At 44.8% G+C, this 22,349-nt stretch overlaps 1 protein-coding gene across 1 annotated transcript in view; it reads left to right on the forward strand.

Annotated features, from left to right (window-relative positions):
- svila (supervillin a) overlaps nucleotides 1-19,558 on the forward strand; it is a gene marked incomplete at its 5' end in the record, with an annotated part of 43,045 nt that extends 23,487 nt beyond the window's left edge. The window contains 26 exons of the mRNA XM_083683544.1: nucleotides 1,767-1,899; nucleotides 3,924-3,974; nucleotides 4,330-4,410; nucleotides 4,973-5,098; nucleotides 5,906-6,068; nucleotides 7,033-7,128; nucleotides 7,955-8,041; nucleotides 8,217-8,394; nucleotides 8,538-8,710; nucleotides 9,467-9,622; nucleotides 10,691-10,827; nucleotides 11,431-11,578; nucleotides 11,967-12,112; nucleotides 12,354-12,529; nucleotides 12,972-13,122; nucleotides 13,394-13,673; nucleotides 14,975-15,129; nucleotides 15,250-15,355; nucleotides 16,062-16,269; nucleotides 16,378-16,511; nucleotides 16,688-16,843; nucleotides 16,983-17,126; nucleotides 17,258-17,379; nucleotides 17,578-17,733; nucleotides 18,088-18,108; nucleotides 18,476-19,558. Coding sequence (XP_083539670.1) covers nucleotides 1,767-1,899; nucleotides 3,924-3,974; nucleotides 4,330-4,410; nucleotides 4,973-5,098; nucleotides 5,906-6,068; nucleotides 7,033-7,128; nucleotides 7,955-8,041; nucleotides 8,217-8,394; nucleotides 8,538-8,710; nucleotides 9,467-9,622; nucleotides 10,691-10,827; nucleotides 11,431-11,578; nucleotides 11,967-12,112; nucleotides 12,354-12,529; nucleotides 12,972-13,122; nucleotides 13,394-13,673; nucleotides 14,975-15,129; nucleotides 15,250-15,355; nucleotides 16,062-16,269; nucleotides 16,378-16,511; nucleotides 16,688-16,843; nucleotides 16,983-17,126; nucleotides 17,258-17,379; nucleotides 17,578-17,733; nucleotides 18,088-18,108; nucleotides 18,476-18,562 — 3,571 coding nt within the window. The 3' untranslated portion in view covers nucleotides 18,563-19,558. The remainder of the gene's footprint in view (nucleotides 1-1,766; nucleotides 1,900-3,923; nucleotides 3,975-4,329; nucleotides 4,411-4,972; nucleotides 5,099-5,905; nucleotides 6,069-7,032; nucleotides 7,129-7,954; nucleotides 8,042-8,216; nucleotides 8,395-8,537; nucleotides 8,711-9,466; nucleotides 9,623-10,690; nucleotides 10,828-11,430; nucleotides 11,579-11,966; nucleotides 12,113-12,353; nucleotides 12,530-12,971; nucleotides 13,123-13,393; nucleotides 13,674-14,974; nucleotides 15,130-15,249; nucleotides 15,356-16,061; nucleotides 16,270-16,377; nucleotides 16,512-16,687; nucleotides 16,844-16,982; nucleotides 17,127-17,257; nucleotides 17,380-17,577; nucleotides 17,734-18,087; nucleotides 18,109-18,475) is intronic.
- Nucleotides 19,559-22,349: the final 2,791 nt, after the last annotated feature.

Raw genomic sequence — 22,349 nt, forward strand, 5'->3', positions numbered from 1 at the left:
TCATTCTACTGGCATTTAAGAGCGGGATGGATGGATGGATGGATGGAAGGAGAGATAGAGAGAGAGATTCACCTTGACTCTCATTATAGAATGTAGGTTGCGAGAGAGAAGAGAGTGAGCGAGAGAGTGCCGTGTTTGACGTGAGTTGAGGGGATTTATTCTGGGCACTTGGTGCTGAGCACCCCAGGAGAGCGGCAGAGGCCGCGGCAGCATCAGCAGCAGGAGAGCTCTAACCCCATTTCTCTTCCCTGACCGGGGGGAGGAAATTAGGTTGTCCCCTGCTGCTGCTGCTATTAAATCAGCCTGCTAGCCACTTCTACTGTCATCTCTAGGATTAGATCTCTGAATTATACCAGGCAGGCAGGCAGGCAGGCAGAGAGCACAACACTATGGCAAGCTACTGTATGGTCTTGATTCACTAGCCAACAAGCCCATGTCACATCATCCAGTATAGATGTCAGTGTTAACACATTTACTTTCACAGTTGTGAGTGTTGTGGTGGTATTTGCTTTGTGATTGCTCTAAAAATCCATACTCCACAGTCTAGGTACATGCTGTTTGTGGGATAGTGAATCAATATAACAGTCTAGCTATTGTATTCCACATTAAATCAAATGATTGCATTAGTCTACTTCTGCCAGCTCACCCATGTAAATGGGCTGGGCTTCAGCTGGACTTTTATAGATGATTAGGGTGTGTGTGCGTGTGTGTGTGCGTGTGTGTGTGCGTGTGGCATGCGTGTCATGTCACGTCACACATTCTTTTATCACATTAGCGTGGTGTGGAACTTCTCCCCTCAACAAGGTCTCACTGTCTGCAGGGCTGGGAGTCGCTTTGTCTGCTGCTCTGAGATACAGCTGCAGATGCGTATGCACTGCTGTATCTGTCCTGTTTTTTAGGAGTCATTTTCACCCAACCCCCAGAACAGGATGAACACTCATGGGGACACAGAGGGGTGTTTGTGAGAGGGGCAGAGGGCACCACCACCCCCCCTCTGTCTAAGGCCTTTGACCACTATATCCCTTCTGCCAGATCTGCTTTCACCCCCAGGGTGATAGATAGATAGACTGTGCTTCAGGCTGAATGACCTTGATCCCATCTACAGTGATCTGTGATTCTATTTAGAATATGTCTGCTCTGACTTTGTCAGTAGCGTATAAAGTATATTCTGTATATCTCTGCTGTACATTTGATACCTCTATTCTGGTACTTGCAGTAGTCCTTGCCAAATGGTATTGTTTTGTATGGCTAAAATTAAAACTCCTAATCCTTTTGAAATCCAAAAGATGAGTGAAGCTAATTTAGGCATTGGCAAAGAACTCCCAACTCTCGGGTTTCCTGAGTGACATTTCTAAGTGTTGTTTGGTAACAATGTGCTTTACGTGTCATCATTCAGCCTGGTTAGTTATGTTCCAGATACATCTATGACAGTGGCCGCTAAGTGACCTCCTCTAGCCTACTCTGGTTAGTCTCAGCCAGCCTCACTATGGGTCTCTGAGGAAACAGTCAACCCCAAACATGGAGACTGTTTAGAGAAGTGAACACGCTCTCTGTTCGGCTGTCTGTACTGCAGAGTGACAGGCTAGGTCCGAACCTCGCTCTAGGTTCTAGCTTCAGCTAATGTTAGTCAGAACCATATACTGTATACTTTACAGTACAGAGAGTTTGGCCATTGGCCTCCCACCTTGCCCTCCAGACTGACACTCACTCACTCCCTCTCTCCCTCTCTCCCTCGCTCCCCCTCTCCCTCTCTCCCTCTCTCCCAGGCTGGCCCTGCTGAAAAAGAGTGGGGAGGACGACTGGCGGAACAGGATCAACAAGAAGCAGGATGTGGTGAAGGCAGCCGTGTCAGAGCACCATGCTCAGCTCTGGGAGGTGGAGCAGAGCTTCAAGAAGAAGGTAACCTGACTTACCGTACTGTACATACAGGTGCACTGCTCCTCCGTCAATAAGCATCCTGCCCGCCCAATATGGCCCCTACAAAAGACTCCACAATGGCATGGTTCTAGTAGTTTATGGCTGCATTATTGTGCAAACTCACTATACCTGCACACGTCAGACGGAAACAACGATTTTTTTGGGGAGTTCACTCAGACCTTAATTGTCTGCCGTTAAATTGAAAGAGAAATTGGAGCTGCCTATTTATGCATCTACTCTCATGGTCAATATGCACTTGCTATACAGTCATAGATACATACACATAGTGACGCAGTTGTGGCTATCTCTGAACAGAGGGGTTGTGTGTTGTCATTTTTCTTTTGTGTTTGTCAGTGTGTCTTTTCTTTCATTTCTACTACTGTATGTCCAACATGTTGTTGTCTATTTGGACTATTGTAGGCAATAATGTAGAAATGTAATGGAATAATTTATTCAGTAGAATACTGTCGGTGGATTTAACCAGTTTATAAAGGATTTGATTGTACTTAACTGCACTGGAAACCGGTGTATCGGTAGTGTAAGATTCTCCTTAATTTGTTTATTTAAGTTATGTACAGTAAAGTGTACAGTATCAGCCTTTTTGCCTACGGTGCTGCTGTAGCTTTAAATACGTTGTGTATTCTGATGAGACTGCATGGTTATCATTTTTTGTTATAAAAGTAAAGATTTTTGGTTTGATTAGAGATTTGGAGATGTAAGGTTGGTTGGCCTTGAGCATACAGTACTTTGCCTAAATCACATACTCTGTCCAAGAGGAAATTCATAATATACTGAAGTGAGTGATTTCAGTATATTGATCGAATTCTTTTAATTCAAATTTCACCACCTTTTCTATCCTATGTTTTTATGTCATTTCTATCTATTTTTCATTAGATTGCAAGAATCAATGCATGTCATTAGATTTAAATAATGCATGTTCAATGTAACCTCTCTTTCTTATTCTGTCTATTTTCTCTTTTTCTCTGTTTGCATGTCTTTTTCATCTAAAATAAACCTTGTTTCAATCTCTGTGTGATATGTTGATATCTGCAGTGTTTTACAGGGGTGGGGGGAGGGACATGGCGCATGCCTCTCTGTTTGGATTTATTCACAACATTGCATAGCAAGACTGTTTTTGATTCTTCATTTAGTTTTTGCTCTCCAATCTGTGTTTTTTCAGCTTGGCTATTTTAGCTTATGACAGTACAAGCCAATCACAATGGAAAGAAAATATTTTCAAATTTCCACTCTGTGACGTTGTTCACTCTGTGTCACCAAAAATATATACTGCTGTTGCCAAAATTTAACAATAACAACTTTGATTCCCCCTCCCCCATGAACCCAAAACAAGGTCAGAAGCACTCGCCATGCCTGTTCTTTAAGCTTTGAAAACCGAGGTCACAAAGTTTTGATCAAAGCATGTCAAGAGAAGTTAATCAAGTTCCAAGGCCAGACTTAAGGTTTCAAATGAGGTCATGGAGAAGGATGGATGTTTTTGTTGCCTCCTTTTGGCCGCCCATTCAACTCAGTCAAGACCGTTTCCCATCCGAGATGAAAGGAGATGTACAGTAGGAATTAGAGAGTGGCGTCCGAGAGATGGGGATGATTAAAGAGAACCCATGGAGTATGAGATCTAGTAGACTCTTCTGTAGGACGGGTGCCAGGGCTTGTGTAAAGGTTAAACTACAATGATTCGTTGTTACTGGGTTTCTTTCAAATGTAGAAGTTTTGGTGCAATTAGATGCATTGAGAGGGGGTTTAAGTTAGTGATTTGATGAACTGTTTAACTTGAACGCGTGAATACTGTATGTAACATGACAGGATTTACACTCTATTGAATGTCAAAGTCAATGCTGATATGAAGAGTTATTGTACTGCAAGGTGTGGGTCAGTGAGGAACAGAGTAAAGGGGTAGGAGAGACATTGACATGTTGGTGTTTGAGCCAACTATGGGGGACAACCCCTCACCTACAGAACACCTGTCCCCTTTCTCCCGCTTCCCTTAGGATGAAGGGATGATGATGATCGATGAGTTTGCTGTGTCTGATCAGTTCTGGGTAAGCCAGTGTGTCAGCAGGAAAGCTCACACAACTAGACTCCGGTGTGTGTGCGCTGTGTGGTGCAACACACACACACACACACACACACCAGTGGTGTTTCTAGGAGTGACTGCACAGTTGGAGGTCTGTTTTTCCCTTACTTATCATGGTGTTGGTGTGATGACCTGCTCCATTCTAATTCAACCCTGCTGCTCTTCACATGTCGTAATCATGGTGGCTTCAAGGTTTTCTCATCTTGTGTGCTTGTGTGCGTGCAGAGGCATTTTGTATTCCTTTTAATTCCAGCCCCATTATTGACTCTGTCTGTCTCTGTGTCTCTGTCTTCGTGTCTTCCATGGCCCTACTTCCATAGGAGCCAATCTTTTCCACTCCTTTCTCTCCTTCTCCTGAATCCCCTGTCCATATGACTCCATATGTTGACCCACCAAGCCAGGTGAGCACATGTATCCAGTGTGGCTTGCCTGCAGTGTGGCTTGCCTGCCTGAGTATCTGCCCCCCCGCCCTCCCATTTTACAGTAACTGCATGCCAGAGCTCATGCTAAGATGAATATATCATCAACATGTCTGTCGATGTAGGCTAGCTAAATATGATTGCACTGTATGGGTATATGTATATCTGCATACTCTGCTCAGATGTCGTGTATGGGTGCATACAGTAACATATTACAAATCTCAGAATCCCTTCCAGAGTTGCACCATGTCTGTACTCCTCTCCCTCACCACAGCTAAACTGCACCAATCCTCCAACAAGTTTTTGAAGCTCCTATTGCAGATGTGCTTACAGTATTCTTCTGAAGCTTGGATCTGCCAACAGTAATGAAGAGCATGGCTGCTTCTCTGGCTTTGAGACTCAGGATTGTTCTACACCCTGTATACCTCCTTGCTAGGCTGCATCCCCTCTCTTTCTCTTCTCTTCTCTTCTCCATCTCCTATCTCCTCATCCCTTGTTTCTTCTTTTCCTTTCCTCTTGTCCTATCCATCCATCTGGTGTGAAGGCTAGCCCTCCCCTGGTTAGAGTGGCCAGCCCCCCCATGGTCAGAGTGACCAGCCCCCCCATGGTCAGAGTGACCAATCCCTTGCAGCAGCTGCAGGTGGATGAGAGACACCCCTGGAGATGGAAGGTGACCCACCCACCCCCTCCTAGAGCCCACATTGACACCCCTGTAGTACTGTACAAACAGCACCTCTCCAACTGCCTACCATCACATTGCATACAGTACTATAGCCTACTGTGCTGGACTGTGCACACATCCTATAATTCACTTTTACAAACATCCCGCACAATAAGCAAACGTTCTTCTCACGATGTCATGTTGATGGTACAGAACATTTAGATGAAACTGACCACCTCTTTTACAGTATATTGGTGTGCATTTATTAGTCCACAACTTCTGGATGTGAGACACTTAACTGTAACAGGCGAGAATGGGGATGTGTAATGTGTGTGTATTTACAATTCACTATTTGTGCTGTTTTACGTACTGTACATACTCCATAATCCTGTTAGAGAGCATGTCTGTGATGCTCCTGTCTTGACTCTGATCTGCTTATGTGATATTCTCCTATTTCATGTTCACTGGAGTCTTGTCCATTAATTCTATCCAATACTGTACAGTCTTACATTCTACACTTTGAGGAGAAATGTACCTGTTCAAATGTAAGGATATTAACATTGAAATATTTTTAATTTGGAGAGCCCAAAACCCAACCCACTTTGTCAAGCCAACCAATGCACCTGGTAATAATTTGGTAATATTATACCAATATGGTAATATTGTTGGATGTGCTGAACTGGGCCCTATATTGGCTGTTTGTGTGATGCAGTTCAGTGTTGTCCTAAGCTACAGTGGTGTGAATGGGTCCTAAAGGTACAGCGTAGCCCCACAGCCAGGTATCCCTGACCATCTCTCTCTGTGCTCTCCTACCAGAGGATGGGGGAGGAGCTGGAGAGCCAGCACATCGAGGCTCACATGTCCATCCATGAGAGGAAGCAGCTAATCACGGCCCGTGAGGAAGCCTGGAAGACCAAGGGCAGGGGCGTCGCCAACGACTCCACCCAGTTCACCGTAGCTGCCCGCATGGTCAAGAAAGGTCAGGCAACATCCAGGCTCCCACCACACTTCTACAGAGGCTTGTTGATACACACACACACACACACACACACACACACCAATAGAGGTACTTTCCTACCCAGTCAGTGACCATAGAGCTGAGAGAAAGTTGTCTACAGTGCCCACAAGTCCGCTTCACTCATTTAATTCTGTTCATTGGGTATCCAGTGAATGGAATCCTCCAGCTCCTCAACAGACCAGTCACCATGGATTTCACTCAGGCAGAAAATGATATAATGGCCTCCTATTATCCCATTAGCAGTCTGCTTGGCCAGAGGGGGCAGTTCAGCCAGGTTTACTCCTATCCGAGGGTGGTATGGCAGGATTAGTGTCAGAAACAGAGAGGCTGAACTCACACAGCTACAGCTTCTGGTACTGCTGTGTGGCTAGTTAGCGCTACTGCTACTGTTCACTTAGTTACACAAAGCTGCTCGGCCAACTTAATACTGACACCTACTTGTCAGCATACTGCAGTGGTTTGCTAATTTTCATCCATTAAGCCTTTATAAGAACTTTCCTATAGATGAGCAGTGCTAATGCTTGCTCTTGCCCCCATCTACTAGTAATTTTAAACCAACAGACATTGCTTACTACAGTACTAGGACAACATTATAAACCAACATTTGTTTATCTTAACCTATCAGAAATGACGGCTCCCTTAATACAATACAAGGAGCTGCAGCGTGACCTACATTCAGCCTCAGTAACACACATTTCCTGTTCCTGCCCGTAGTCATGCTCTAATTTACTGATCATGTTTGTTTTGCTGCTTGATGGCCACAAATCTCTTATAGTGGAAAAAACTGTGTGTGTGTGTGTGTGTGTGTGTGTGTGTGTGTGTGTGTGTGTGTGTGTGTGTGTGTGTGTGTGTGTGTGTGTGTGTGTGTGTGTGTGTGTGTGTGTGTGTGTGTGTGTGTGTGTGTGTGTGTGTGTGTGTGTGTCAGGTCTGGCAGCTCCCTCAGCTCTCATCACTCCAGTGCTGTCACCCCTCTCTTCCAAACCCAAGAACAGCACTCCGGCCATCTCTAAACCCCAGGAAGGTCAGTAGTGCACTCTCTGTCTCTCCCCCCCCTCACTCTCTCTCCCCCCCCACCCCCTTTTCCCCAGGCTGTCATGTGAGGTCACTCACCTTGTCCATTTAGCAGGCCTAATAATGACATGGAGGGCTATTTTGTTATTTAGAGTAAACGGTATGGCTGGGTTATGTCCTTAACTGTCGTTGGACACACATTAGCCCTTATGTATACTGCACTGTATACAGTAGGCTCTTTATAGAGCTGTACACCTATGTACAGTAGTTCTTTAGGACATTTTTATTTGTAAGATTTATGTGTTACCTTAGAGTTGTTTCTGTAAAAGGCATTCAACAGGAGGTCATTTCTACAGTATTACAGAATATGTCAAAAGTAACGTAAACTTCTGGGAGCTGAAAGCCATTTGACTAAGATTACAGTTGAGAGTTGTTTGTAATCTATTGCTTTTTGTTTCTCTTTTATAAGAAATGGAGGAAATATCTGATACTGAAGGTGTATTCAAATTTCTTTTGGTGTTGTACAGTATGCATTCTACATGGTCTTAATGTTTTGTGTAAATAGTAATTATTGATGTGAATGTTATGATTCTATCTCAGTAATTTCAGATAGAATAGATCTGTGGATAGTGCTTGGTTGGCATCACAAGGCTGTCCTAATGCATTATGGATGCATGAGTCAAAACAAGTCATCCAAATTACACTTTGACCAGGCTGGCAAATGAATGTGCTCTAGATCAAACTGTTGCTTTGGAATGTGTTTTAAATTAACATACAGTGTACTGTAGCAATATGTTTGTCCATTGAGAATATAACTCATGTTTGTTGTTGTACAGAAATTGAGGCCAAACCAGACATGAACCTGGAGTCTGACAGGAAGCTAGATAAACTGGAGTCCTTCCTGGGCAGGTTAAACAATAAAGGTGAGAGTCTCCTGTACTGTAATGGATTGTGTACAATACCTTTTTGACGGTCCATGTGGCCCTGAGGATGACCAGAACCAAGGGCGTAGGGAGTGTATCAGTTTCATCTCGTGGCTGTCAACAAGACCTAGCTTGTGAGGCATTACCGTAACCCTTCTACCGTATTGTTTCTCAGCTGCCGGTCTTCAGGAGGCCACCATCACAGTCACAGAGAAGACAGTGAAAGAGGTCATGAACCTGGATGATGAGATCTTCTCTAAATTCTACCGCCATGTGCCTGAACTCCCCCTCATGACCAGCAAGGTGGAGATCGATGACGACTTTGACGCCATCTTCGGCACCCAGATGCCCATGTAAGCACACATTGCCCCAAAACAACCCCCCCCCCCCCCCACACACACACACACACACCAAAAGAGTTATGAGCTGTCATAGTGTAGAACTCAGAGATGAGTCAACATTGAAACAGGCCTGTCTCACCTTTGAACCCCGCTAGGCTGACCTCTACCATGGTGCAGCATAAGCGAGCAGTGCGGCCGGCGAAGAATGTCCAGTCGTCCAGAAACCCTCTGAAGATGCTGGCGGCCAGAGATGACATCAGGCACGAGTACACAGAGCAGAGGCTCAACATCGGCCTGCTGGAGAGCAAGAGGATGAAGGCTGAGAAGAGTGAGTGACAGAGGAGAAGACAGGTGTAGGCAATAAGGGTTTAGGAAAGGGCTGGGCCAATAGTGCTGGGCCAATAGCGTTTGCTCTGTTTGTCATTTTATTAAGTAGTGTGTACAGTATGACAGTCAGTGGCAGTGGTGCTGTGTTGTGAGAGGAACTCTGAGTGAGAATGTAGTGTTGACATGACATGCAGAGTAACGCAACCACAGCAACTCTGTGAGAAAGTGTGCTCCGGCACTTCCCATGAAAACAACCTCTCCAGAGCATACTTTAACTTCATAACATAACTTCATAACTTCCTGCACTTCTACCTGAACCATTTGAAATCAGACTGCATGGATCTATTTATAATTCCACAGAGTGCTCGAAGGGACAGGTAAACTCTGTAGAAGTGACCTATATTTGCGTCTGTTTCCTAGCATTGTGCAAAGCAGTCCTCCAAAGTTAAGCATTGTTTTTCAACCATTGTTAGTTGCACATGTGCAGTGGCCTGTATCAAGGATAACATCACGAAAGCCACAAAGTCAAAGGCATGTTATTCACAATGTCCTCCTCCCACCACCTAGAGTGTCAGAAAAACACTCGATACAGTATTTGTTCGAATACCTTAGGAACGCTGTGTGTTTCAGGGTTTAGAACATTTGTTACCTGTATTTGTAACCATTTCAGTGTTTTAAACTTGTATGGGTATGCATGAGTATGTTTGTGTTTGAATGTGTCTGTATGCCATCCCCTCTTTCTGTGTCTGTTTTGCAGTGATTAAGAACTCTGGCTTCTCAGAGGTGGCTCTGGCAGGCTTGGCCAGTAAGGAGAACTTCAGCAGTGTCAACCTGCGCAGCGTCAACATCTCCGAGCAGATGTCCAACAACAGCGCAGTGCCGTACAAGAAACTCATGCTCATGCAGGTCAAAGGTGAGAGATCACCTGACCCGTTGACACTCTAAGGTCACCCTGGGGGCAGTCATGTTTAGATTGAGATAAAAAACCCAGTGAAAGAATGTGGTTGACCAGACGCTGTCAGAACCTCTACACAAACAGATGTTAGATAGACAGGTATGCTACACTGACCTTACCTTCTATGAAAAGCAACCACTCCCTCTCCAATCGCTTGCCAGTGGTCGCATATATCAACATACTGTAGCTGAACAAAACTGTTTAAAGGATAGGAGCTGGAATCTCAACCACATTTCACAACACAGATGTCTCGCATATCATTTTACAACAACAGACACTCATGGACTGCAGTCATTTATCTGTTGCATACTGATAACAGTTTGTCCTCAGAAGGCATGTTCTTGGGCTGTCAAGCTAATGAGAGAGATATCTTGCAGTGGCCTGCAGGGTCACTGCCCTAGTAAGCCGAATTAAGGGCAGACTTCTGGAAGAGACAGACTAACAAGCATGCTAACAGACCAGAACAGTGAGCATAATGTTCGCCCGCTGCACGCTAATCTTTTAAATTAGCTTATTGTTTTGTTCTGGCAGTCTTCTAGTCTGGGGAAAGAAAACAATCATTTATTTCATCCATCAACCAATTTACGCCTTAAATAGGTCAGGCAGATCTGTCACAGTAACCCATTTATTAGTACTGCGGATGTCCGCCAAAAAAATAATTGCCATTTTACGCAATGCCATGAAGGATGCTCTTCAAGGGTGTCCTTCCCAGAGGATATTGGAAAAAAAAATTCCAAGCTATTTTGGTTTCTGAACACCTCTTCCACAAGGCACTCCATGACAGCTGGGGTCCTAAATCTTTCTCTCCATGTCATGAGCTAGCCTGTCCCTCCAATGCCCCTCTACTCTGATCCACCTCAAATCCATTAGATCAGGATGACCACTTTATTAGTGAATTGTAAGCTGACCCTCATGCAATCTGTATTTTTAACGGCCTCCGTCTGCTCAAAAGCATCACCAATTAATCACTTGTGTCTGTCTATGTCTGTGTTTTGTTTTTTTGTTTGTTTATCTCTGTTCAACCAGGCCGACGACACGTCCAGACCAGGCTAGTGGAGCCCAGAGCCTCCTCCCTGAACAGCGGGGATTGCTTTCTGCTCATCACACCCCACCACTGCTTCATCTGGACTGGGGAGTTTGCCAATGTCATCGAGAAGGCCAAAGTGAGTCTGCTCTTTTATCCATGTTCAGACATACTGTATCACTAATTCAACACAGGAACCCACACTGTCATAGAGTAAGCGGTAGCTGTTTCGGAAAGAGTATTGAAAGTAGCACTTTCTGTATGATGTGTAACTGTGTTCAGCTCAACACATGTAACACTCTCATTGGCCCTGTTATAATTAAAGGGCTGTTATTATTAGGCGAGGGCTTCACGTGCAGGAAGTAAACACAGTCTTGGGAGGAAGTAGCAGTTCACAGGAAGTGGTGCATGAGGGGAAAACAGCTGCAGGAAATCACACACTGACGCACACACACGCCCCATGCCATTGTTCAAAGAAGGCCCTGGCCAGATGAACTCTGGGTGGCCGAGAGGGATATTGACCTTATTCTGACTATAAACAAACTATTACCCATGGTCCTCTGTTTTAGTGAGTTATTGTATGAACAGCCACCCACTCGAGCAAAATGCTCATTCCAGGCACAACTCACTTACTGTAGATGGCTGACATTGAATCATAAAGCTATATTATTTCCAGTTGCATATTGTACAATATAATAACCAAGTTAATCATTCCCTTCTTTTCCATGTCTTTATTTTTCAGGCTGCCGAGTTAGCCACTTTTGTCCAGACCAAGAGAGACCTGGGTTGCAGAGCCAACTATGTACAGATCATTGAGGAGGGCATCAACACCCACAGCCATGCAGCCAAGGAGTTCTGGAAGATTCTGGGCGGGCAGGCCAGCTACCAGTGTAAGACAAACACAGCATGCACAATGTTTTGCCACCCTGTTTTGCTGAGCAGCAGTCAACATGTTGTCACTGTCTTTATGTGTATCATCAGCTTCAAAGACCCCAGCCACAATATTCTGTCAGAAAACAGAAAAGCCTGTATAAGTCACTATCCGTTTTGGTCTGTGGAATTTGTGTGTAAACAGAGGCACAACCTTTTCCTTGTTTCGAATTGGCTTTCGAACAGGTTGTCAAATGTCAAACTCCTCCAAACATATTTGTCTGTAAAAAAAAAAGACACCTTTGTCATATTCGTTGTCCCATAGAGAAACCATTGTCTCAATCCATATGTAACCGATACAACAGTCTAGTGGGGCTGGGGCCTCACACAACTTCTTGTTTCCTGTAGCTGCCGGAACCCCAGATGAAGATGAGCTGTTTGAGAGCGCCATTGTGGAGACCAACTGTATCTACCGTCTAGTAGAGGACAAACTGGTCCCAGATGATGACTTCTGGGGGAAGGTTCCGAGATGCACCTTGCTCAACCCCAAAGAGGTCAGCCATCTTATAATCAACCGTATCAGTGACTATTACATCATAGTATTCTGTTTATTTTTATCATGGAGTCATGCCAAAACCTCTAAAAAGAGATTATTAGATGCTTACCAGGAACCCACTCTGACCCGACCTTGTATACAGTAAACATCTATTTAATTTGAGCTGAATGCATTGCACATTACAGCTTGTGTGTTCTTACATTTGATGAAGACAACAACCTCTCTGTGGCCCCTACCAGGTGCTGGTGTTTGACTTTGGCAGCGAGGTTTATGTGTGGCACGGGAAGGAGGTGACACTGGCACAGAGGAAGGTGGCGTTCCAGCTGGCCAAGCACCTGTGGAACGGCACCTTTGATTACACCTGCTGTGACATCAACCCCCTGGACCCCGGAGAGTGTAACTCTCTTATACCCAGGTATGGAACGTGTACACACACACACAAACACACACACACACAAACAAACACACTTGAACTCTCGCTCGTACACAATAACACCAAATTATTGGCTGCAGTATGAAAATGAATGTATTGGTGCGTCAAACTGCTACTCTATGTGTGAAACTGTGTGTTATGAAGTTCTGAAGTAAAGCGTCCTTATTAAAACCTCAAAGGTCAGCACAGGTTGTCTGTTCATGACACCGTGTCCTCTCTCCCTAGCCAAGTATTTCAGTATCTGTAAACAACTTTTAAGGGTGGCTCAGCAGGATCCACAGGCTATAAATGGGCAGGAGTGTCATTGCTCCCTCTGAGCCATGGACAAACTGGTACAGGCTAGGCTACACACACCACCCCTGCTCCTACAGTACAGACACCCTGTAACAGCTCCCCTGTCTCCCCCTCTACCCGTGCCATATAGGAAAGGCCAGGGTCGTCCTGACTGGGCTGTGTTTGGAAGGCTAACGCAACACAACGAGACCACTCTTTTCAAGGAGAAGTTCATGGACTGGACCGACTCCAAGAAGAAGGCCACTAAGAAGAACAGCAACGATCACCTCAGTGAACACAAGGTACAAAGTCAACACGGTCTCATCAATATGTTCCTACTGTACATGACCACTGTTTTATAGTGTCTCAGGCATTTCTTACAAACACCCCCCCACCCAGCCGAAACCAATACTGAGATCTGAGAGCATAAACTCACTTTCACTTCTCACACCCTACCATCTTCACCTCCTCCTTGTCCCCCCACACCCCTACAGTAATGTCCCCATAATGCCTCTCCCCCTCTCCAACATTTTTGTCTCTGATCCTTCCTGTATCTCTGTCCCCTCCTTGCAGGAGCAGCAGGGTTCAGACCACCCCCGGGCATACAATGCCTCTCTGATGCTGCCCCTGCTGCAGACGCCGGTCCGGACCATCCTGGATGGGGTCAATGTAGGGCGGGGTTACGGCCTGATTGAGGGCGAAGAGAGGCGGAGCTATGAGGTGAGCACGCTGGTGGTGGACGTGTGGCACATCCTGGAGTTTGACTACAGCCGGCTGCCCCGCCAGAGCATCGGCCAGTTCCACGAGGGAGACACCTACGTGGTCAAGTGGAAGTACATGGTGAGCGCTGCAGGTCAGTGTCCAACCCCCGCCCCTCGACACCGCCACACACTCATGCCCGCATCTCTTGTTTCTCCGGTCGCTCTGGCTGACTGACTCTCTCTCACAAACACTCTTTGATTCTCTCTCTCTGTTTCTCTCCCCCTCTCTTTCTCTCTGCTCCCATCCCCTAGATGTTGTCTCTATCCATTTCTCTCTAGAGAAGGAACGAAAAGGTGAAAAGCAAAATAGGAAAGAGGTGTGACCTTTTTCCTATTTTGCTACCTTTTCGTTCTATTGCTCTTTTTCTTCTCCCCTCTTAGATGTCTGAACTCAATGCAGTTCAGGTACTGTATAAGAAACCTACAGTACAGTAGATATATATATATATATATATATATATATATATATATATATATATATATATATATATATATATATATATATATATGTATATGAAACCTACAGTACAGTAGGTGCTGTCTGGGATTTCGCAGTGGTAGGCTAATGTAGCTCTTTGCACCCCGTCTCCCTCTTGAATATAGCTGACTCGAAATTCATCTCATAGAACATTGGAACGTCACCTCGCTGATTTAAACACCCTTTCTGTCCCTGTACAGTACAGACCATATAAAGAGATTAGTGTATGAAAGGTCAGATTGCCCTCCTTCACTCCTCTCTCCACCCCCTTGGTATGTTAGGGTAATAATTAACCACTGCATAAACTCCTCAGGGTCACAGTATGGGAGTCTTCCAAAGCTCTTCTATCAATGCCCCCAGTTTGTCATTGCAGGCCTGGGCCTTTCAGAGTGCAAAGAAACATTCATGGCACTACATTCAATATAGTGGAGACGGGTGGGAGAGAGGGGCCTGAGGGCTGCTGAGATGACTGATGGTTAAATGGTAGTGATGCTACGGTCCAACACTCTAGAGTCTATTTATGGGCAGTAGAGGAGGAAAGCTGATCACAGCACAAATATCATGGAGTCCAGGAGTGAAGATGGACAGACACAGTTAACTATTGCTTTTCATAGCAAAGCGATGGATAGCAAAACCAATAAAAAAATTTCAGGTTGCATTTCAGGTTGTTCATTGCAATTTGCACAATATGAAATAAAACATCCAGAATTAAATCTATGGCCGGTTGTCATCATTCAGTTGTGCAATTTCTCTTTGCTATTTTTGGAGACCATACATATACAGCATTTGTTTTTTTAGACATGTCACCCATCTGCTGTACTTGTGTGTATTGTGTTTCTCACAGGTAATGTGAAATTGATCAGAGGTGTTATTAACTTGTTTGTGTCTGTCTGTCTGTCTGTCTGTCTGTCTCAGTTGGAAAGAGGCAGAATCCGGAGCAGGCGAGGACGGCAGGTGCTGGAAAAGAAAAGTGTTCCTACTTTTTCTGGCAGGGCCGGAATTCTACTGTGAGTGAGAAAGGAACCTCAGCACTGATGACTGTGGAGCTGGACGAGGAGAGAGGAGCACAGGTATTTATTGGTGTGTGTCTGTGTGTGTGTGTCTGTGTGTGTGTGTCTGTGTGTGTGTGTGTGTGTGTGTGTCTGTACACACACACACCTGTCTCACCACACTCTCTTCTAAACCCACAGGTGCAGGTGCAGCAGGGAAAAGAACCACCATGTTTCCTGCAGTGTTTTAAAGGAGGGATGGTGGTCCATGCAGGAAAGAGAGAAGAGGAGGAGGAGAACACACAGAGTAAGCATCTGCTGTCCCCTCTGTACCCTCCTCCTCCCTTACTCCACCTTCCTACTTTCTCTAGCCATCCTCCCAGTCTCTCTCTCTGCGTGCGTGTGTGTGCGTGTGTGTGTATGTGTGTGTATGTGTGTGTGTAAAAGAGATGATCTATTTAGACAGTATAGAGGTTTGGAACACCAATGGAAACTCATGAACAACATGTTTTGCATGTTGATTATTTTCCTGTCATTTTTAGTCATCAGTTAATAACACAACATCATGTAAACACAGGATCCAGGATCCATCCATCATGTAAACACGCTCTCCTCTCCTCTGGTTCTCTTTCATCTCCGTACTCTTTATGTTGGTCTTACTGACTAACTCTGTTTTCTGCCAGTTTGAAAAGGATGTGATTACAATGGTTGTTTAGACTGGAATCACAGAATTGAATGCTCATGACGGATGGTTTGTAAACGCGTCATCTGTAGTCTCCATGAGAATGAACCACAACAGGTCATGTAATGGCATTGAGAAGAATTGGATGTAGCTAGTAGATAGAACTAAAATGGATGTATAAGCATTGACTCAATCTTGTTTATATAGACCAGGCGCCTTTTCCCTTCTGAAAACAATAAAAGAGAGAGCGAGTGGTGAAGAGAGAGGGTCGTAACGTGCGTGCGTGCGTGCGTCGGAGTTCTGTGTTAATCTGTCTGACCCTCTACCTCAGATGACTGGCGTCTGTACTGTGTGCGGGGTGAGGTGCCAGTGGAAGGCCACCTGCTGGAGGTGGCATGTCACTGCAGCAGCCTGCGGTCACGGTCTTCTGTGGTGCTGCTCAGCGTCAGCCAGGCTGCCATGTACCTGTGGCATGGCTGCAAGGCCCAGCTCCACACGCGAGACGTGGGACGCACCGCTGCCAATAAGATCAAAGAGCAGTAAGTCACATCCCACTCCTACTGTGCCTTCTGTGCTCTTACACTATAGAAATGTCAAAGGATTGGATAGGTGTATGCAAATATAGCATAACGTGTGTGTGTGTGCAGGTGTCCACTGGAGGCAGGGCTCCACAGCAGCAGTAAGGTGACCATCCACGAGTGTGACGAGGGTGCTGAGCCCACGGGATTCTGGGAAGCTCTGGGGAGGAGAGACAGGAAAGCCTACGACTGCATGCTACAAGGTGGGGGGGGACATACAACACAAATCTATGTTTTTCATTTAAAGCACACATAGTGTGGTGTGTGTATATATACAGTGTGTGTGTGTATATATATGTGTGTGTGTGTGTATATATATATATATATATATATATATATATATATATATATATAGTAAACTTTGACCTCTGTTTTCTAGATCCAGGGAAGTTCAACTTCACTCCCCGCCTCTATCAGCTCAGCAGCTCCTCTGGAGAGTTTGTTGCCATGGAGTTCTTTTACCCCGCCAGAGACCCCAATGAGGTCAACTCACTACCTTTCCTACAGGAGGACCTATACACAGCCTCTCAGCCAGGTACCACACACACACACACACACACTTTGATACGCACACACATCCAACACCTACTTTCTTCAGCCCATATTTTATATTAACACCCTGAGGTGTAATACTGTATGTGTCATTCCCTGACTTCCCTGTGGTGTGTGTGCAGGCCTGTTCCTGGTGGACAACCACCATGAGGTGTACCTGTGGCAGGGCTGGTGGCCCCAGGACAGCGAGAGCACCGGCTCAGCACGAATCCGCTGGGACGAAGACAGGAAATGTGCCATGGAGACCGTACTACAGTACTGCAGAGGTACTCAAACTGGTGGTCTGTTAGGCCTTATAGGCACACACCCAAAGAAGCATTCATAGGTGCTGAATTGAGAATGGTGTCATAGGAATGTTTGATTTGTTGACTCTCTTTGTTTGTTTCCTACCTTACAGAGAAGAATGAGAAGAAGCCCCCCAAGTCATACCTGATCCACGCAGGTCTGGAGCCCCTCACCTTCACCAACATGTTCCCCAGCTGGGAGCACAGGGAGGACATTGCTGAAATCACTGAGAGGGTAGGTTAGGGTCACCACACTTACGACATACTCAACTCCTAGTCTGGACTTGATCACCATAACAAAGTCTTCAGGGATAGGGCCTGATTGAGCAAGCACATGCATGCTGTACATGTACAGTATGTGTGTAGAAATGTTGTTTGTATGCACTTTATATGGACTTGGTGATGACATACTTCTTGTCCCTGGCCCTACCAGGAAGCAGAGGTGTGTAACCAGATCATCCTGGTGGAGGATGTTCTGGCCAGGCTGTGTAAGACCACCTACCCCCTGGCAGACCTGCTGGCCCGGCCCCTGCCTGAGGGAGTGGACCCTCTGCGGCTGGAGATCTACCTAGCAGACGAGGACTTTGAGGTGAGACCATGCCTACCCACTGTACAGATGGCAGAAATGCCTCTACTTTACATTTCCACAAGGACTGCCTTGGCTCCATGTCTACTGTATCCATCATGTCTCCACTTATTCAAACTTAATGTTTGTGCGTGTGTGTGTGTGTGTGTGTGTGTGTGTGTGTGTGTGTGTGTGTAGGGTTACAATGGTACTCTAAACCTGTGTTTTCAGGTCATGTCCATAAAAGAAAAGTGAAATGTTTCCTTGAGTCATTTTGACCTTTCTGTCGTCTATTCATGTCATCATGTGTTCATTCTCCTTCATCCCTCTTTCCTCTTTCTCTGACTTGTGTATTCAACCTGTCACTTCACCTTCCAGGGTGTAGGGGCATATGGTAAGGTGAGTTCTTTCAAATGAGCACGGGGTGGCCCCAGTACCAAACACAACAGCCTCACCTTGCATTCAATGACTGATGAACTACATCACCCATAATACTGTGTGAGTCTTGCTCACCTCCCCTCTTCACTTCCCTCTCTCCCTGTCACCCAGCAAGGTGTGGATCAACGCCGTCTCTCATTGAAGTTGTGTTTGCATGGATCTGTTTGTTTTCACTCACAAAACAGTAGTTGTGTGGACAGTGCTGGACGCTGGAGTGACTTGACCAACGCAATTTGATGTCCTTGGTGTGACAGTGTCTGCATGCTATCCTCCCACTCTTGCTCCTGTTGTTAGATCAGTCATCCTGACTGTGCGTTTGGTTCCACAGAAAGCCTTGGAGATGTCGAGGGACGAGTACGAGGGGTTGCCAGGATGGAAGCAGGTGAACGTGAAGAAAGCCAAAGGACTGTTTTAGGAAGTTGACAGAAAGCTGACCTCATTACTTCAGCACAGTTGTTGTCGAAGTGCGTCACGGATGGTCTGATTGGAAGGGGACACGCCACTGAGAACTCTTTAGCCCTTTCACCTCAGAACTGGAGAGGGCTCAGAAACAGCCTCTTCTGAGTGCCCCCAAAATGGAGGGAAGGGGAGATGCAGTGGAAGAAGCGAAGGAGCAGAGGAGGTTTGCCAGCCTTTTGTGAAAGTGTTTTCTTTTCTTTCCTTGATTTTGTATTTCATTTGTTTGTTTTGTCCATTGTATAGGATACAGAGGTGTGTGAATGCTCCCTTGAGTGAATGTCTGCATGTCGTGTTCGGCACTGGCTGTTTTCTTTTGTGAATATTTTTTTAATTGTACTTCATTGAAATAATAATAAACATAAGACACAAACATCCCAGGCTTTTTAATCCACGCCGTTATGTAGCTATGTATGTATGTACAGACCTGCCCATGCCCTAACAGAACAGTATCAACAATAGCATTGTAGGTCCATCACCCTGCTCCTTCACACCATCCAATCCAGTTCTCTCTGTAAGGTGTTCTTTTATGTGTTTGTGTGTTACAAATAATTTATATTTATGTGGACTCAATATAGGAATAAAAAGCCTTTTTGAGTATTCAATGAGATAAGAATGAAATAAATGGTATTATTCATGTTGAGGAGGTTGTGTCATATGTTGATAAGTAGTAACAATACAGTATCTCTCCTTTACCAGGACTGTGTTCATGCCATTTACAGAGGAAATCATGCATCTGCATTCTGTCGTACGTTATCGCTGTTTTCCTGTGTATTTCTGGTACTCGGATTGAAGTGTTGTATTTTACAGGCATGGATTTATAGAGAGAAAGGGAGAGGAGAGAAATATTTCAATATAAATTCAACAATGTATAGTGCCTTGCTTTTGTGTACAGTTTATATACAGAAAGATGCTAGTCTGCATTTTGAAGACTCTCTTTGTGATATAAAGGAAATTAGAGAAATAAAATACTGAAAGTTATCAGAGTATTAGTTGTGTTTTTATTACCTAGGAAATGTCATTGTCCATTTAATGTTAGTTTGATGCCAGAACTGATATGATCGCTTTTAACCACCTAAAACTAAACATATTTTAAGTTCATCAGCACACTGATAAGATATGTCCGTTGCTGTATCAAAGTGAATTTCTGCCCAGTTCATCCAGCAGAGGGCGGTGAAAGACTGATGATTGGGTCTGTGTGGTCCTATCAGCAGTGGAGAATATGTCCCTGTAAACCACATAAATGGGTTCATGATTAATCGCACAGTATTTCAGTCAGATTTGGGGTTATTGCAGCCGCATTATTTAGTGAGTCACTGAGTAAGATTTGATTGAGTGCAGAGGGACTTGCAGTGATTTGAAAGAATAAAGAAAAATGTTTTGAGGCAACTCCAGCTCTTTCATGATAGAGTACCAGCTCGTTGATTTATTTTCAAAGATATGTCAGACTCTCAATGTGGTTATTATATATTCACAGTAGGTATAAATACCATTCTAGACTAGAGTAGGCCTACGTCCCTCATGAGTCTCCTCTAACTACATTTAATGTAAGATGTTTTTATTCTCTTTGTCATTGACTGGTAGTCCCTGTAGCACGAACATGAATGCCAGACTAGACAGACTGTGCCTCTGAATGTGATCATGTCTCCTTGTTGTCATTACCAGTCGCAGAGCTGTGCCCATGCAGTAGGCCACCCACCAGCCTGGGAGAACCCAATATGCCAGGGGATTTTTATGGATTCTTTTAAATGGTTTTGAAAGATGAAATACGTATGCGTGCTCCCCATCACTTGAAATGTTCTAATGTCAAGAAATGTACCCGTGTTTTAAAAGCCACCAGTTATGCAAACACACCGCTTAGACTTTTTGTCAAGTAGTAAAGCTCTCATGGTGTCTTTTCTATTTTGTTGGCCCTCAAGACTTTCTATTGAAGATGGTCTCAGAAGCACAGTTTTCTGTTATCAGACCGGTTCGTTAACCTCACTTTCATCATCCCAATTCATCACTCCCATTCCTGTTCCATTGTTTTATTTAACCACACGCACACACACACACACACACACACTCTCTGTGGGTGTTTGTTAGGTATCTGCCTCCTTAAACACTAAATGGAGCATCGCACTAACCCCACCAAGCCATCCTCCTCTCCAACAGCCTGAAAGCTTTCAGATGTTCACGCTGGTGCTCTGTGGACTGTGTTGGAGCAGGAATGAGGGCGGGAAGTTTTGTGTAATCATAAAAGAACAATATACCCAGCAGCCTGTCAGCTGGCTTCGCTCTGCTCAATGTATATCTGACACTGTTACATTCATCCAGCAGCGTTGGGCGGGGCCCTGTCTCAACGTTACACAATCCCTCACAAGGTCTCTGACAGCACTCTCTCAATTGGGCCAAATGAACAGATGCTGCATATAAGATGTCTTCCTTGTCTCATTGTTTTGTGTGTAAGTATTGTGCCACATGCTAAGATGTAGAGGATGCAAAGCTCTGTTCTGTTTCAGTGTCTCTTCAGAGCTTGTCCCCGTGGCCTCCACAGCTGCTCACTGTAAGATGATCCAACCTGTATGTGCCATCATGCCCAAATAGCCTATTGTAGCCAGGTTGTCTCAGACAGTCGCAGGTAGCATTGCAAGTCTGACTATTGCAAGTCTGACTTCCTGTGCAGGTTTCTTGCATGTGACTGACTTTTTCTATCATCTTCAGATCAGAAGTCTGTCCTAGCTTCACATTGAGTATCTGAGTGAATTATACATTAGATACAGTACATCATCCGAACAAAACAAAGCAAATTCCACATTACCTGAAGTGTCTTATCAAATATATATGACTCTCCTCTTTCTTTCTTGTTTTGAACCTCATCTCCTCTACCTGTAATTTGTTTTGGTTTGCCATACCATTAGATGGTCCATTCATAGAGTACTGTATGCAGGATGTGTGATACACTCTATATGTTAAACATTGAGGGGTTAATATGTACTGTCTCAATCACTGAGTACACAGGAAGCACCAACCTCACGTCACCTACAATGCTGGCAGGTGTGTTTGTGATTACTTGTTAGATTATGCAAAGTATAATTAAAATATAAGTCAATATTTAGCCTGCCATATGCCACAGGCATATTGGAACCCTCGTTTGTCTGAACACTCTAATAGACCCAAACTGGAGGGGGAGAGCACTTTGGCAGGTATCTCCCTAATGCTCTTAACCATCTGTCGTTGCTTAGCCCTTTTCCACTGGAACATAATGTTTATGATAACAGTGTTAATTCAACACGCAGGCTTAGGTGTGAAGTGGCACAGTTGAGGTTTAGCACCTTTTATTTCACAATATTTGCATTTGGCTCAATGCCGACCGACACTCTACACCTCCCCTCCTCTCTCTGATATCCATAGAAGACGACAAGTACTGAACAATCACAGTTGTAATAAGGCTTAGCATACATTCTTCTATACTGTGTTTCGGTTTTGTTGGAGTTTCTATTTCTATGTTCGGATTATCACACAGCTCAGTGCATCGTCTCTGCTGCTTTCCTCACACGCACACACACACACACACACACACATACACATACACACACACACACACACACACACACACACACACACATACACACACACACACACACTCACACACACACACACACACACACACACACACACACACACACACACACACACACACACACGCACACGTTCTGTGTCTTCTCCACATTCCCTCTATCCCCTGTTGGAAAAAGCTCTGAGCA

The sequence above is a fragment of the Argentina silus genome (assembly GCF_951799395.1).
Source record: "Argentina silus genome assembly, chromosome: 1".
In the NCBI taxonomy this organism is placed as follows: Eukaryota; Metazoa; Chordata; class Actinopteri; order Argentiniformes; family Argentinidae; genus Argentina; species Argentina silus.